Raw genomic sequence first — 17,946 nt, forward strand, 5'->3', positions numbered from 1 at the left:
CAAGCTTGTTTAAATGAAGTAAGGATGCTCCAATGGCTTTAGAGGAAGTGCAGATTATGTGAAGGTCTGAAGTAAAAAAAAAAGAAGAGAAAAACAAAAAAGGTGCCATAGAAGTAAGGGAGCAAGGTACATACCAAATATTTCTTCTAAAATAGGGGAACATAATTGTGTTGTCTTTTCCAATTAACTCTATTTACAATATGTACAAATTAAAGAATCTTTAATCTGATAATTTGCTTCTCTCAGTAAATCACAGAGCTAAAAATATACAATTTTCCAATCTTCCAAAGCCATGCCTAATGCTTCCAGTTTTGCCTATACCAACCCTAACATCCATCCTACCCAGAAGGCTACATTTTAATTATGCTGATATGGGAAACAGGGCTGACCTGCAAAAAACCATTGGATTAGTTTGTGTGCATGTACATGTGTTTATTGGTGATGCATATAAGACATTCCATGGTTTGCTTTATTCTACAGTACAAATGTAACCAGTTGAATAGAATTTAACATAACATTACTTGAAGCTAATCCAAAATGATGATTATAGAAATAAATTATACTATAGGAGAAAAGAAGAAAAGTATCCCCGTCTTCTTAATCAGAAAAAAACCAAAAAGTTATATATTATCACTGTGTGATTTGTTTTCAGTTAAACCATTAGGTCTCGTGATCCAATATCTATGAGTTCCCCCCTTAATAATTTATCCCACAAAGTGCTAGTGCTTAACCTCAATAAATTAGCATTAAATAGGGTAAAACTAAGACACAATTAATTTTCCTTTTAAATATTGTGTATATTTGGTAATTTCTAACTCAAACAATTCATTTAACATTAATTAATGAATAACTAACAACCAGCTAAAACACCAATAAGGATGGTAGAGTGCCACCAATTGTGATCAATTCACATATAAATTACTTAAAGTACAATTATAAATATCTCTGATTCCAAGAAAAGGTAGGAAAAGGAAATTGGTAGAAGGGTGGAGAAGTCCCGTATTGTCTAGCTGATTGTTTTACTAACTGCGGGACCCCACAAAGGAGGAGAAGTCAGTGCTTCTGGAACTGTGGTCTCAATTCTATTTTAACTAGCTAGATTGAGAAGCTATCTTTTCTAAAAAACACACAAATTCCAGAGCACTTATAGTGAAAACAGTAAAACAAGAATACAGATGAGGAATCTCCTATAATCTGGGCAGAGAGAAGCGCCCAGATCACTATAAAAAAATTTTTTGGTAAAAAGAACCCCCCAAGGTTTTATCTAAAAATGGTATAAACCAGTGAAAATGGCAAGCCAACGCGCGTTTCGCAAAATTGCTGAGCCTTGAGAAAGCAATTTTGCAGGGTTCTTTTTACAAAAAAAATTTTTTATAGTGATCTGGGCGCTTCTCTCTACCATCCTTATTGGTGTTTTAGCTGGTTGTTAGTAATTCATTAATTAATGTTAAATGAATTGTTTATGAGTTAGAAATTACCAAATATATACAATATTTAAAAGGAAAATTAATTGTGTCTTAGTTTTACCCTATTTAATGATAATTTATTGAGGTTAAGCACTAGCACTTTGTGGGATAAATTATTAAGGGAGGAACTCATAGATACTGGATCACGAGACCTAATGGTTTAACTGAAAACAAATCACACAGTGATAATATATAACTTTTTGTATTTTTTCTGATTAAGAAGACGGGGATACTTTTCTTCTATACAAAAATTAAATACTGACGGAAGTCAGATCCCCTCTTTTTAGTCAATTTTATATATCTGAAGTTAGATCATTCCTTTTTTATAGAAATAAATTATACATTAAATTCACCAGAGAACAGAAAATGGTAACTGCATCAATGTGATTTCATGAGCCATGCAAGGAATTTTCTTCTATTCCATTGTAATAGATCTCGCACTTGTTGAAGGAACAAAATGTACTTTGTATAATGTTTGCATGTTTTATAGTAATGCAGTTATGGATTTCTTCAGTATTTCATTTCACTGGCCTTGATTTATGCCAAAAAATAAATAAATCTACAGGCATATTGGCAGAATAGTATTGGGCAAATATGTCCCAATTCCTACTTGATTTGTTTACCTTAGCTTCTCAAGGTCTTACTGACCAAGTATGAAGTTTCAGTCCAGTATATGCAGCCTTTGTTTTTAGCCCGCAAGCTCCTTAGCTTTCAAACTATGGACGTGCCACTCCCCACACTCTTGGGGGGTCTGGGGCACTGGCTAGTGGGGGTCATTTCTTATTACTGGAATTGACTATATAAACCACACTTATTATTAACACAGGTGCCACTACCTCATACAATGACACCCCGGGAAATTTGTGGCAACAGTTTTGAGGAAATACCCTTTCCAGTTTCAGCACAATAATGTCCCTATGTACAGAATTGATTTGCTAAGATGGGAGTGGAAAAACTTGATTGAACTGCACAGAATCCTGACATCAACCCAAAATAACATTTGAGATATTAACTGGAGAGCCAGGCCTTATTACCAAAGATCAGTGCCCGGCTTCTTATGTATAATGGTATTAAATCCCACCAACAATGTTTCAACATCAAGTGGAAAGATTTCCCAGAAGTGTACAGGAGTAAAGGCAATTTCAGCAGCAAAGAGAGGACCTACAAAAACAGGCAAATTCACAGAAATGTTTCATGTAAACATAAATATAAAAAGGAGATACTCTTTATATACTCGCCAAAAATTATATTATATTTAGAGGAAAGGTATAGTAACAAAAATTCAAGAAAACATTATACCAACATATAAACAAATATCAAAAGATGAAGAGTCAGTTGACTTGTAATAAATCAACTCCATAGCCAACATTTGACATGCAATATAGGAATCAAAAGTACGCTGGGTGTTTTTTTTTTCTCATGCTGAAACATCAACTAAGCATTGTATTTAAAAGAGGGTATATTAAGTGATGGGCCTGTAAATCACATTGCCTGTAGTAATTATTATACAAAGCATTGTGTGATGTATGGCCGCTGCTCCCTGTATTCAGTACAAAGTATTTCCCCAGTCTTGAGTGGGTGCAACACTTCAGTTCCTAAATAATAAAGATTTTTATTGTATTTTACATTGCATTACATTACTCTTAATTGGTATTATTAAAGGGGTTGTTCACCTTTGAATTAACTTTACATTGCATTACATTACTCTTAATTGGTATTATTAAAGGGGTTGTTCACCTTTGAATTAACTTTTATTATGATGTAGAGAGTGATATTCTGAGACAATTTGCAATTGGTTTTCATTTTTATTATTTGTTTTTTTTAGTTATTTCGCTTTTTATTCAGCAACTCTCCAGTTTGCAATTTCAGCAATATAGTTGCCAAGGTCCAAATTACCCTAGCAGCCATGCACTGATTTGAATAAGATATGAATAGGAGAGGCCTGAATAGAAAGATGAGTTATAAAAAAAAATAGCAATACCGATTTAGACCATTTGAAAAGGTATTTAGAATTAACCATTCTATAACATACTAAAAGTTTACTTGAAGGTGAACCACTTAGGAAAACAAACTGTGGTTGCCCTTTCGCATTGTTAGGGCTCAGAATAAAATTATGTGAATATGCATTTCTATAGCATATCAATTTGTGTAAAACATGCAACAGACACATCTGTTATCACATCTCAATGAGTACTGAAACCATTGTGAAAATCAGATTGCATATAGATAAGCACAATGATTCTTTTAGCGCTCATAATGGTTCTGGCACACAAAACTATATTAGTTCCCAGGGTTAGAGACAGTAGCTTTGGTTTAATTAAAATCATATCACCATTACAGTTGGTCAGGTGGAAGGAAAAAAACACACTTAGGGCTCCATCATGTTAAGCAGAGACAGTGGCAATGGGCCTTTGGTGCTAGGCATTCATAAAATATATAATACAGTTAGCTGTATCTTTAATGTGCATCTCTCCCATTATCATGCAAAAATATAGGGAGCCTAAACCAAAACCAATTTTTTTTTATTCTGCATTATCCCGTTATCCTACAGATTTATTGTAAATCTACTGAGCAATTCCTCATATTGGCAGATAAATGGATGGTGATTTATATGACGCAGTTCAGCAGGGCGTTTTGTACACTGTTCAGATGCTGATATTACAAATACCAGTATCACTTTGCAATCCTTGTTTTTCACTTGTTCTGCATATTTGGTTTTCTGACTGATATTTCCGATAAATGTGCAGTGTTTGACTTTCCCTGTTTATGCTGGCATAGCTCTATGTCTTTTGGATTTTCCACTGTTTATTTATTGATGCTTGCCTTTTGCCCAGCACTAGGTCTATGGAAGATTTTTCAGAGCAGATGGCAGGTTTCTGTAGTTGTTCACAATATAAATATTTGTCAGATCATAACTCTGGTTATGCTGTAAAGTGTTCAAAACATTTCATAATGTAAAATATAGTTATAATAAACCTCATGTAAAAAAAAAAAAGTTTCCATTCTTCTAAAATATATAATATATAAGTAAACACTATTTAAAACAGTCAAAGAACCCATGGACTGCTCTGGTTTCCTACAAAACCCAAAATCAATGCAGAAGTAGATGGGTATTTCCTCTCTACTTATTCAGTCAACTGAGCCAAGATTAATGGGTTAAACTTACTTCTATTGCAGAGAACTTTTAACATAAATAATGCTCAAACCTAGGAAAATATTATAGTGCCAATAGACACGAAGGTATTTTCTTCATTAAAATAGCAATAACCTTTTCCAACCAAATTCTCACTAGACTCAATCCAAATCATTCTAGCAAGGTAAAAAAAAAATCCCATGAATCTGAGGCAATATGCTGGTTCTTTGCCTGATCTGATTATCAGTCTGAGAGCTAAAGGGTCAATCAGATTCTACCTACTACATGGTGGCCATTAGGTAAGCTGATGAAAAAGGTGCACTATAATTTTTATACATAAATTCAATATCAACAGCCAATTGTAGGAAGGAAAAGGAAGGTTTAGATCTTCATCTTTCTTTGAATGGTAGGTGGAATATTCCCTCTATCGTAAGGAAACTGACCACAATACATTGCTGCATGCAACTAGCTATCATGTACCAGCTTTAAAATGTTCTATCACTTTGTCATAGTTCTAAAGGGATTTTGGGAAATAATTCTTATCGGTCAATTTGCGAGACATAATTGCTGGAAATAAAGTAGAAATTCTTACGACGGGGATATAGGGAAATAGATTTAGATCAGTCACTCTATAAAGCAAAGCAAAAATTTTAATCACAATTGATTAAAAAAACAGGAGAACTGTCCTCTGATGCTACTTGTTTTAGTAACTTGCCAACTTCTATAGGTCAACCCATTCAGGCCAACTGGAAAATTATAACAGCAGGTGAACATTTGGATTGTTTGATGTCCAGATCCGCCTATGATTGGTTATATTAGGAGCCAACATTTTCAGGATCTCTTGGTGGCTGGAGACCCAGTGAATTGCTATGAGATAATTCAGTGACATCTTGTTTGCCTTGCAAAAAGTGGGGATGCTATAAGTGCCCCTTCATATCTGTCTTGCTGGAATATGATACCAAGGACCAGCTTTGTAAATCCTCACATGGGATACAGATATAATATTTGGCATCATATTACTTGTACAACGTACATGTACATGTCATTTATTTGATTACCTGTCCCTGCGGGTTGTCATATGTTGGCAAGACCAACAATGTTAAGATTACATATGGATTCATTAAAGGGGGAACTCCACAGAAACATAACTTAAGCTTTTTGAAAAGTAAACATAATTTCAAGCAACTTCGCAATATACATCAATTAAAAAATTTGCAGAATTTTCATGATTTTTAATGGTTTGGAACAGTTCCCTAAGCCTAGCCCCCTGCTCTCCTGCTGATCTGTTGGACTACTTTGCTGAGCTGGCTGACTACTGTTACTTTGTATCAACAGCCAGCTGTCCTCAGCCTGCATCCTCCAAACCCCACAATTCACTGCACACGTGATTTCAATCAGGAACAGAACATCGTAGTGCAATGCATTGTGGGTTATGTAGTTTCTGCATGCTCTCTGTAAGCTGTGGAGAAGTTGTTACAATTTGTACCATCAGTGTTTAGTCCCTACTTCCCTACCAGGATTTCAAATGATGCAAAAAGAGAAGAACTGTTAAGCAGCTGGATTTCAGCATAGAAAATGGTATTTACTTAAACTTTTTGAAGAAACAGGTAACTGTGATGGGTATATTAGGGGTTTCTGTGTTATGTGGGCCTCTTTATCAAGTTCCTCTTTAACTTTTTTTATATTGATATGTCTTTGTATGGTAATGCATCTTGAAAAAGGGTTTAGACCAGTGCTGTCCAACTGGTGGCCCGCAAGTCCCCCTTGTGTGCCCCCCCACATGAAAGTCTGCCTGCTGTGACTGCTTACCTTGTGTACGTTTAAAAGGTATCGCAAAAGAGATAAATTGGCCCCTGCTCCTCAAATTCAGACTGTAACCTCCTGCATTGTTCACACATGTGAGACCTCTTTTGTTCTCTGGCACGTGTACAGCTAAGGTATGGCAAACCGTTTCAGGTGCTTTGGCAACATTTTTGAGCAACTTAAAGCTTAATTTATAGCTATTTTAAGTGATTTTTGTGGTTCTTTAATAAAGATCAGGTTGTTTGATGCCTTTAGTGCTACAGCATTTACTGTATATGTACTTAGTGTGTGTGATATGTAACATTCCAAATTTTGGGGCTTTATGTCTTTATGCACCATGTGGAATTGATCAAAAATCTGCTTCCTGCTAAAATATAATGGGTTGCCCCAAAAACAGAAATATTTGAACTTTAAGGGAAATCTTTCTCAATATTTTGTAAAGTCCTCTATGAAACATGAAATTTGGATTTCTTTGGATGTAAAAAACTGCTGTAGTTAGGGAACTTTGTGTCATTGTTAAAATCTGGCTGTCCCTTATGGAAACTAATACTGTACCTCAGCCTAAAGACTAATTTTCTCCAATGGGCCTGTAAGTTACAAATACAAAAAGGTATAATTTCCTGTTAAGATCAGGTACTCTAGCCAGGTCACTGAGTAAAAGGATCTTTACCAAAATCTGTCAGACTTGAATGTGTGGCCCTCAACAGAGAAAAATTCACTCACTTTCAATTCATCCCTATGGGATTTTTAGAATTGTATTAATCACTGAGTGAAAGTTCACCGTTTGATAAATACAATTCTAAAAATCTCATATAAATGAATATAAAGTGAGAATGTTTTGTGGTGAGCTTGAATCTTACATTTTGATAAATCTGCCTGTTTATCAACCATAGGTAAAAAACATTATACAATCATGGGCTGTTTGAATGTAGATGACTCTTTGGTGTTACTAGCAATTACTGTGGAGTCCTCCATAGTATGATAGTATTTATAATAATGCTTATTTAGTATATTAAATTGATATGGCAATAGATATGCCCTAATATATATGTACAGGTGCTTTATAATCACAAAGGCTTAAAGTACATGTGTTTACTTACCCATCCAGCTCAGCTGTTTCAACATAGCACAAACCATGTGGCTCACTACTAGAAAGGAGCAGCATATCAGCCTGTAAATCAGAATAAATAATATTGGAAAAACACTTTGCACATTTTTTTCATAATAAAATTATGTCCGTTCCATTGTTTTTTTGCTTGTTTCATGGATACAGCAGATTATTAAACATTTGAGCACCGGTGTATGATTAAACTAGTATGCATCACCAATTAAAAAAGCAGAATACATATGTAATTTATGAGCTGGGTATGACATGCTTTTGAAATAATGACAAATGGCCCTGTTTTATAACAGTAAACATTTGGTGTTAATTTGAAATTACAAAATAAATACAGGCAAGAAAAATCTAGATTGTGTTTACAATTCAGGACCATAGCATACAAACGATTCTGATGAAAAGGAAAGAACTGTCGAGGATTGCTTTTCCATTGGGGAGAAAGGGAGAGTTGCACAAGAACAGCAACTAATGATTAAAATTATACCAGTGCACATTTTTGTGCGACAACTGCAGGTCTCATGGAAACACTGCATTGTCACTTGTAAATATAACCTTTTCTGTTATATAAGCAGGAATGCCATCAGAAATAATAGGGCCCTGTAGAACCGGCTAAACAGGGAACCCCTGTGAGGCTGATAATATATCTGCATTTGTTTGATTTAACAAAGTCCTTGCAATAGACAAAATATAGTGAAGCAACCAATATCAACATAATTTTTTTTAATTTTATTTACGAGGAGCAACTGTTCAGAATATTGTACAAAAGACAGTATTGCTGAATGTTAAACATTCTGTTCTAAAGTTATTGATAAATGTCATTGAAAGCACTCTGTACTTGATGATAACTAAGCTAGCATAAATCCATATATGGCATCAATTTTATTAAATTATAGTAGCATTAAGGCATGGCACTTAGAATTATAAAAAACATTTCCAGCTCCCAAGCATGCCAGATAATAGATCCGATAACTGCACAGTATGTGTTTCTACCCTTCTGTTCTCTGGTTCTGACTCTTTAAACAATGCAGAAGAAAACAGCTGGTTCTGAGAAATAGCTTGAAGAATCTGAGCCAAAGAACAGAAACAGCCAGAGAAACGGACAAATAACTTCAAAACAATTTAAATTAAGATATATTAGAAAGCATCACAAAATGACATTTTTCTTTGAAAAAACCCAAATAGCTTTTGAATGCAAAATAAATACAAAAAAAAGTTAAAACAGACATGTTAAAACTATTCAGTTAAAGTAGAATTCAACCCTGTAGAAAAAGACCCCGTACCCCCCACCCCACGTAGACCCTCCCACCCCCCAGGGAAATGCCCCATACCTTATACTTACCCCTCCTTGCAGATTCTGGCAGTGGACTTCATGGCATCCATCTTCCAGGTCCTCGGTAAGCTGACTGGGAGATCGGTATGTCGGCACATGCGCAGTTGGAGCAATTTGCCAGTTTACAACTGCGCATGCACCGAAATTGATGGAAATTGCCAATCTCCCAGTCAGCTTACCGAAGACCCAGAAGATGGATGCCGTGAAGTCCGCTGCAAGAATCTGTGACGAGGTGTAAGTATAAAGTATGGGGTATTTCCCCGAGGGGGGGGGGTAGCCTGGGGGGAGAAGGGAGGGGGGTCTACGCGGGGTGGGGAGTATGGGTTTTTTTTTCTACAGGGTTTCCTTCTCCTTTAAAGGAGTAGTTAACCTTAAAATTAACTTTTAGTATGACAGACATTCTGAGTCAATTAGTTTTTTTTTGTTTTTCTGGAATTTCAGCAGCTACCTGGTTGCTAGGGTCTGGCTTCCTTAGCAACGAGGCAGTGGTTTGAATGAGAGACTAAAATACTGAGGGAGAGGGACTGAATAGAAAGAGATAAAAAGTAACAACAACTGCTCCCAGAGCAATAGCCTTTTGGCTGCATTTGAAAGTAGGAAAGATGTAGAAGAGGATGGCAAAAAAATTGAAAACCTATAAAAAATAAATAATGAAACTAAATGCAAAGTTAATAGGACAATTTATAACATACTAAAGATTAAGTTAAAAGTAGGGAAGCACCAAATCCATATTTCGGTTTGGTGTTTGGCCAGGATTCGCGACTTTTCACAAAACAAGAAAGTTCTCTTTTTCCCTCCATGATTTGCATATGCAAATTGTGGTTCAGATTTGGTTTGGTATTCAGCCAAATCTTTCACATAGGATTTGGGGAGTCTCAGGCCAAACCCAAAATAGCGGATTCAGTGCATCCCAATGTTAAAGTGAACCACACCTTTAACAATGCATGAACATAAAATATTTTTGTCAAGATCCCATTCTACTATTAATATAATCATTGGTCAACACAACTTTGATTAATGTAAAGTTTGATAAATAGAAATTTAAAAAGTTATGATACAGTTAAAGGGGTGGTTGACCTTTAAGTTAACTTTTAGTACGTTATAGAATGGCCAATTCTAAGTGAATTTCAATTTGTCTTCAGAATTGTTTATAGCTGCTTAATTATTTGCCTTCTTTCCTGCTTTCAAATGGGAGTAACTGACCCCATCTAAAAACCAATGCTCTGTTAGGCATTATTATTGCTACTTTTTATCATCTTTCTATTCAGGCCCTCTCCTATTGATATACTAGTCTCTTATTCAAATTCAAATCAATGCATGGCTGCTTGGGAAATTTGGATTCTAGCAACCAAATTGTAAATTGGAGAGCTGCTGAATAAAAAGCTAAATAACTCAAAAACCACAAATAATAATAATAATAAAAAAGAAAACCAACTGCAAACTGAATCACACAAAGTTAACTCAAAGGTGAACAACCCCTATAATGTATTGACTATAACTTCTGATTAATGTAATGCTACCTTGTTATTACAAAAACATTGGTGCAATTCCTTTTGAATATCAGTTAATACAGTATCTATGTAAATAATTTTATCTTTATAATAGATAAGCATAAGCTACAAATATGGATTCCATTGATGGGCCTTTTCCAGTACATAATTAACATGATTAAGGATGAGTTGAATTTGCCATCTGCTGGGGTCAATGTTATTTCTGTAGTGCAACTAAACACATCAGTTAATATTTCCCTTAAAGTGGACCTGTCACCCATACACAAAAAGCCGTATAATAAAAGTCCTTTTCAAATTAAACATGAAATAAATCAATTTTTAATTAAAGCATTCATAGCTGTTGTAAGATCATTTAAACATCTCAGCTGTCAATCAAATATTGTCTGCCCCTCCTCTATGCACTGGGGATAGAGTCGGGGCAGACAATTACTTTCACTTTCCATTCAGCACTTCCTAGAAATCAATGCTCTACCCACATTCCCCCGTTCTCTTCACCGTTTAATTGTGTAGCCGGGACATGGGGATGGACATCAGGTCCCTCATTCTGGTGCACAAACAAGATTCTGAGATGATGCAAGGCTTGCCTTAATAACAGTGTCCACAAAATGGCTCCTGCCTGCTTGTAGTAATAATGATTTCCCAGACTGGAGGAAACAAGATTCAAATAACTTATAGTGTAATTAAAGTTGATTTTGCTTGACTGATGTGATAAAATAGGATTATGAATATTTTTTTTGGGTGACGGGTCCCCTTTAAAAAGAAAAATCAATCCAAACCTGCCTAGGTACATATAGCTAGTATTTACTGATGCAAACTCTGAAAAAATAATAAATTGTGATAAGATACGCACAACCACAAACTGATTGTTTTCCAGCTTTATGATGTCGCCCGCTCTTACATTCATCCACTTCTCATTCTGCAATCTGCAAAAGAGGGAAAAAAAACAGACTTTATGCTTCTTTTTCCAAAATTCCATTTGTCAATTACAACCAGCTTGAAGCATCATTAAATCTATTGCACAGGAGCACAAGTAGAGTGCTTACACACACAATACCACAGAAAATCTATTGAGGGCGCAAAGTGCAAATGAGGATGAATTACTTTTCTGTACAGCTATACACACAATTTGCTTAGGAATAATTTCAAAATGGGATCAGCTTCGATTTATGGAAGAGGAAAAAAAGGAGTTAAAAGGATATTTTCCCCATAATTTCCAAAACATTTCTGACATCTCACAACCCTGTGCACTGATTAATGTTCATTTACAAAAAGCCATCTGAGCTTTAGAATGATTTAAACATATTGTATGATGTGCGGGGAAAGATTTATTATCCTTGCTTTATGAATTATGCACACTCCTTAATTAACAACACTAGTTTCTGCAAAACCTATTCTTAGGCCCTCGAGATGTTTTAGTTAAAATATGCCTTGTTTATATGTACAATTTAGCTACCATTTATTTTCCATTAAACAGACAATCCAGGGCAGACATCAGGGGGCACAACTCTAAGAAACCTCTAAACCAATGGTTTATTTGTTTTTGTATGTCATATAGGGCCCTTAATGGAGAATTCAACATGTAATAAGAAAAAACCCTCCCCCTACCCTGGGTAGACACCCCCTCCCTCCTCCCCCCTAGCCTACCTGTCCCCTGGGCAAATGCCCCTAATTTTTTATTCACCCCTCCTTGCAGATTCAGGCTTCGGAGTTCACGGCAGCCATCTTCTTCTCCGGTAATCTTCGTGTCTTAACGGCATTTTCGGCGCATGCGCAGTTGAAGTAAATTTCCGGTCCCAAACAACTGCGCATGCTCTGAAAGTCACGAAAATTTCCAAATAATATAATCGTGACTTTCAGTGCTTGCACACTGGTTCGGGACCGGAACCTTACTCCAACTGCGCATGCACCGAAACTTCTGAAAAAGACAGAAGAAAGAAGATGGCTGCTGTGAACTCAGAGGCCAGAATCTGCACGGAGGGGTGAGTAAAAAATTAGGGGCATTTGCCCGGGGGGCAGGTAGGCTGGGGGGGGGGAAGGAGGGAGAGGTGTCTACCCAGGGTAGGGGGGAGGGTTTTTTATTACAGGTTGAATTCTCCTTTAATGTTGCAGTTGTGCTGGGCCCCAGAGGGAAAAGCAGATATATGATTGTGTAACTAAAAAAGACTGCATTAAAATAAAAGTACAATGGAAGTTTCTTGGGAGACAAAGTGCAGGCCAGGATACTGAACATTGCACCACAGATACCCAGATACAGAAGAAAAAGAATGTTTTAAGTCTGGCAACCATACCCTTATGAAAAACAGTATTTTGAAATGAAGACTTTAAATTTATTCTATCTTACCAGCTAGCCTGCTCAACTCTTCTAAATGATAGATTTTCACTAAAATGTGCCAAATCAAAGTGCATAAATCAGCAAGGAAGCACAACAAATATGAAATTCTGTTTAATAAAAGTGAAAGTCAATGTTTTGAATACTCATATTGATTATGAAAAATGTTTCCATAGAAAAATCAAGAACCCCCAAAAACTTAAAGGGATACTGTCATGGGAGAAAAAAAAATCAATTTCTCAAAAGAGCAAACATCTGACATGGGGCTAGACATTTTATAAATTTCCCAGCTGCCCCTGGTCATGTGATGTGCCTGCACTTTAGGAGAGAAATGCTTTCTGGCAGGCTGCTGTTTTTCCTTCTCAATGTAACTGAATGTGTCTCAGTGGGACATGGTTTTTTACTATTGAGTGCTGTTCTTAGATCTACCAGGCAGCGGTTATCTTGTGTTAGGGAGCTGCTATCTTGTTACCTTCCCATTGTTCTTTTGTTTGGCTGCTGGGGGGGGAAAAGGGAGGGGGTTGATATCGCTCCCACTTGCAGTACAGCAGTAAAGAGTTATTGAAGTTTATCAGAGCACAAGTCACATGACTTGGGGCAGCTGGGAAATTGACAATATATCTAGCCCCATGTCAGATTTCGAAATTGAATATAAAAAAAATCTGTTTGCTCTTTTGAGAAATGGATTTCAGTGCAGAAGTCTGCTGGAACAGCACTATTAACGGATTCATTTTGGAAAAAAATTTTTTCCCATGACAGTATCCCTTTAACATCAGCTGCTCTCATTTCATTTTTTCGGTCAACTCCCTCCCCAGATGAGAACAGCTGACACCTGACACCAGAGACTAATTGGCCATTAAAAATTGCTACAGTTAGGAGAAACAGGTCTGATTTGTAGGATGACAATTGATGCTTCCAGCTCATAGTTTTGCACTAACCAGGACCAAACAGGAAGAAGGTATCCGGGTGAGGATACCTCTTTAGGGCAATCATGGCTGCACCCACATATATAAACACAAATAAACAGATAAATTGTTTGGCAGTACACAGATTTTTTTATGCAACCAAAACTTTCCTCCAAGCCAGGAATTAAAAAAAAAAAAAATAAGCACCTGCTTTGAGGCTACTGGGAGCAACATCCAAGGGGTTGGTGAGCAACATGTTGCCAGAGTCGTGCCAAGCCAACCGGGCGCCCTAGGCAACCTGCCCAGCCATTGCGCTCCCCCTCGACTAACACTTCATGCGCATGTGCAAATCACGCGCAGAGCATGGGAGGGAGCACCGGAGGGGAGGGAGCACCGGAGGGGAGGGAGCACCGGAGGGGAGGGAGCGCCGGAGGGGAGAGTGTACCGGAGGAGAGGGAGGCGGGGAAAGCAGAGAACATGACTAGGGGTAGGCAGAAGACAGGTACCTGCCCAGCTTTTGTTGCGCCCTAGGCAGGTGCCTCGTCTGCCTACCCCTAGTAATGTTCCTAGTTCCAGCTCTGATGTTGCTCACGAGCCACTGGTTGGGAAACACTACACTAGAGAAATGTGACATTACCCATGCCGGCAGACACCACACTGTTCCAAAAATGGAATTATAGTCCCAGTATCTCAAAGGTTCATACTAAAGGCAATAACATATTTCGTCATTCATGTCAATGGCAATCATCTAGAACCAAAGTTCAACAGTAAGTCAGATGACGGTTGCTGGAAAGTTCAGAATTCCACCTTTTCAAGTGACAACTGAAAATTCTGACAATTTCCAATTAAATTGAATGAGGGGGTAATCTGCAGCATTACTCAACTGCCAAATGATGTGGAAATTGCTTGGGCAACCAAAACATGAATTACCCGGTTTGCCACTGCTCTAAAATAACATGATGACAGAAATATTATTTATGGAAAGCATTTAAGCAATGCATTCCAGAAATCAAGATTCACATTACTGAAGAATTAAAGTATGTGTGAGTTCTACAGCAGGCAACTCTCCATCCATATATAAATCAATGGCTTGATGTAGACAAAATAAGTATTCGGCGGCAGATTGGGAGCGGACATGTAAACCAAAGTGTAGGATACCTTTTATGGACAGTTCGATTGCTAGTTATTGAGCCAAGCTTATGAGACCACACATAGCCTTCCAATCAGTTCCCCACATCATTTACATTGGGCATATTGGGCTTGGATTAATTACTCTTTTGTGCTGTAAATCATTCTGTCTCTGTCAAGCATATTTACTTTTTTTATTATTGTTATTATTATTATTATTATTATTATCTTTCTACTTCTTTCTAAAGGTTAGTTTTGAATTTGGTAAGCCCAAACTCAACAAAAACAGAAAAGGTCAAGGTTATAAATCAATCTGGCATGAGAATGTCATTTGAACAATGCAAGTGGCTGAGGAAAGAAATTATTTAAAAGATACTCTGTAGCAGTGGAATAAGTGTAGTAAAGAAAGTGAATTTGTATTTAATTTCTGCAGAGAGAAAGCTAGCAAATACGTTAATACATGCATAAATTGAATGGTAGTTTATTTTTCATAGAACCTAAACCTAGTAGAGCAAGCTTCCTATAACTTTCACACAGAGAATATGCATTTATGTTTTGGAGATATGGAGAAAAGCCATATAAACAAGGAGAATACACAAACACCTTGAAAAAAATGCCAAGTTTGCAAAGAAAGAAACTGAGCATCTTAAGGTGCAAGTCAGCAGCAAATCTAACCACTGAGCCTCTGTTTTGCCATACCTGAAGACCCAAGCTGCAAACAGAAATACTGCCCAAAAGGCCAAACAATTAAAATCAGTGTATAATACATAATACAGTGTCCATGTATGACCATCTAAACTTAATTGAAGGGCACTATTGTAAGCATTCCTCTACTGAACTAGCAAATAGCAGAGGACCACAGCTTGAAATGATAAATTGAAATCAGCTCTATTATACTGTATAGCCCATCAAATCTACCCTGTTTAATATCAAAGAAAAGGTAAGTTTCTCATCTCATATGGCCAACATTAAAAACCATACCATTTTACTTACAACTGAATTGCATTATGTTAGCTCTGTGTGAATCTACACCTTAACTACAGAATTCCATACAAAAATCCAGACGACTAGAAAAGAATGTCATAAATGGATGTTTCCCCTCCAACTCTAAAAAGAATCCCAAAATGTCATGCTAGGTTTATTCATACATGCCAGGAAAATTACAGCTTGGATTCTTTGTACAACATTTGATAATGTCAAGCATTGCTCCGAGGTTTATTTTGCTTGGTCAACAATATCTTGCTTGGACGATGTTTTGTAGGCGTTTTAAGTATAACTTAGAAGCCACACATCTTGAAAATGCAACGGACACCAAAAGAACCATGTGTAGACTATAGATAAATCTCCATGTTAACTGTATCAAGCATACCATTTCCTTAAAACTGTTAAAATGCTTGATAACATTTTATAAAACAGAATGGCCAAACAACTTGCTCATTATAACACAAGCAAACATTTGAAAAATTCTTTGAATATGCACGGATTTATGAATTTGGACATGACCTAAAGCAAGGTAAGCAATTAGGAGATCTGTATCTTGTACTGGATTACTGCAGACGATTGTCTGAACAAGGGTAAAATAACCTTTTAGATTATTTTGGGCAGGGCCCTCTTTACCAGTACGTAACTTTGTTCATTACATATCGATTGATATGTTAATTGTGTGAATAATTTGCAGTGAACATATAGAAAGCGCATTATCTACCCTTCCACAAAGTATGCAAACCCTTCTCTACACATACATACTGACACACACACGCCAGATTTTCTGAAGGAAGGACTAAATCGGCATGCAATTTTAGAGTAGGTAAGCAGTCTGGTTACAAGTTTCCTTATCACTTCCCATTAAACTCCTGTAGTTTTATCCATACAAAAGCTAGCAGACCTATTAGCTGTGTGGTGTGGTCTAACATCACTGGTGAAGTGGTCAGCCATAGAAGCCTATAAATGGACCATTCCATAGCAGGGACAATTCAAACAGTTTTTAGAAAGCCTACAGCCGACAACTGTTGGGCAACCCTTGCCAAATTACACATTTAGCACATCATATATACTGTTAGATTACTGCGTGTCAAGAAAAAGAGGTCACTGTCCAGGTGTGCCAGTTTCTTCCATCTGTTCTTTAGTTCCATATAGGTGCAGTACATCGCGGTAACTTCTCTTTCCATAGTTTTAAGATGTTATACAGTGTTAGCCATTGCAAGCTTTCAGAGCACACATGCTCCTTCGTCAGGCTAAATCATATAAACTGTTAGTTTACCGTGTGTGGCACATATGATGTGCCTATCCAGCTTTCATTTGTATGTTGCCTGACGAAGGGGCCTGTGTGCTCCGAAAGCTTGCAATTTTAACTTATTTTGTTAGCCAATAAAAGGAACCATCAAACTTTACATTTTCTGCATTTTTTCAATGGCCAACACGGTATAACATCTTAAAACAATAAGTATTTATTAGAATCCGTTCTTCCATTTATGTGTACAATGTTTCCTGTGTCACTTGCTGCCACTCAACCCCAAAGCATAATGCATTTGTCTACATCTTTAAAGGAAAAGGAACACCAAAAAATGAAAATATAATGTAATGTTACACTGGCTGTACCAGTGCAGGGTAAGCTGCGGGGTAGCCATGGTGACAGCCATTCAAAGCTGAAAAAGGAGAAAAGGCAACAGGACACACATCGGATAATAATTAAACTCTGTCGTATGCAATAGAATTCTTCAGAGCTTATCTGTTATCAAACTGAGAATTCTGTGCTTGAATGGCTGCCCCCGTGGCTACACAACAGCTTGTTAATATAAACTGTAGTTGTGTTTCAATAGCAAATATACCAGTTTTACTAGTGGAGGGCAGCAGTATATGATATTGTCAGTCCTTTAAAATACTTAATTTTTGGTGTTTCTGTTCCTTTATCAACTGGCAAGGTTTTTTTTCCCATCAAATACTGCTTTCCATTAAAAGCAGGGAGTCATATTGCTGCCAAGTGACCTTCATTTTCATTTCTGAAAAAAAAAAAGTTGACAAAGCTACAAGCAGCAAGGCCAAAACAATATACATAAATACACAAGAGCCATGATATTCCACTGATTGAAAGGGAACCATGTTTGTTTATCTCTGTGCTCTCTGAGGGAAGTTCTACATCCTACAGAGTGACGCACCCTGTTCCTCACCTTGTTCTATTGTGAAGTTATGAATTCTGAAGCTTGGCTTCCCTGTGCTTTACATGA

General features: G+C 36.9%; 1 protein-coding gene across 4 annotated transcripts in view; it reads right to left on the reverse strand.

Annotated features, from left to right (window-relative positions):
- The window catches only part of LOC108711401 (probable phospholipid-transporting ATPase IM), a 133,612-nt gene that overhangs the window by 51,200 nt on the left and 64,466 nt on the right, over nucleotides 1-17,946 (reverse strand). For all 4 annotated transcript variants that reach the window (XM_018253099.2, XM_018253101.2, XM_018253100.2 and 1 more), the window contains 2 exons: nucleotides 11,211-11,283; nucleotides 7,503-7,573 (listed from right to left, as the gene is read on the reverse strand). In XM_018253099.2, coding sequence (XP_018108588.1) covers nucleotides 7,503-7,573; nucleotides 11,211-11,283 — 144 coding nt within the window. The remainder of the gene's footprint in view (nucleotides 1-7,502; nucleotides 7,574-11,210; nucleotides 11,284-17,946) is intronic.

Source organism: Xenopus laevis, chromosome 3L (genome assembly GCF_017654675.1).
Source record: "Xenopus laevis strain J_2021 chromosome 3L, Xenopus_laevis_v10.1, whole genome shotgun sequence".
NCBI lineage: Eukaryota > Metazoa > Chordata > Amphibia > Anura > Pipidae > Xenopus > Xenopus laevis.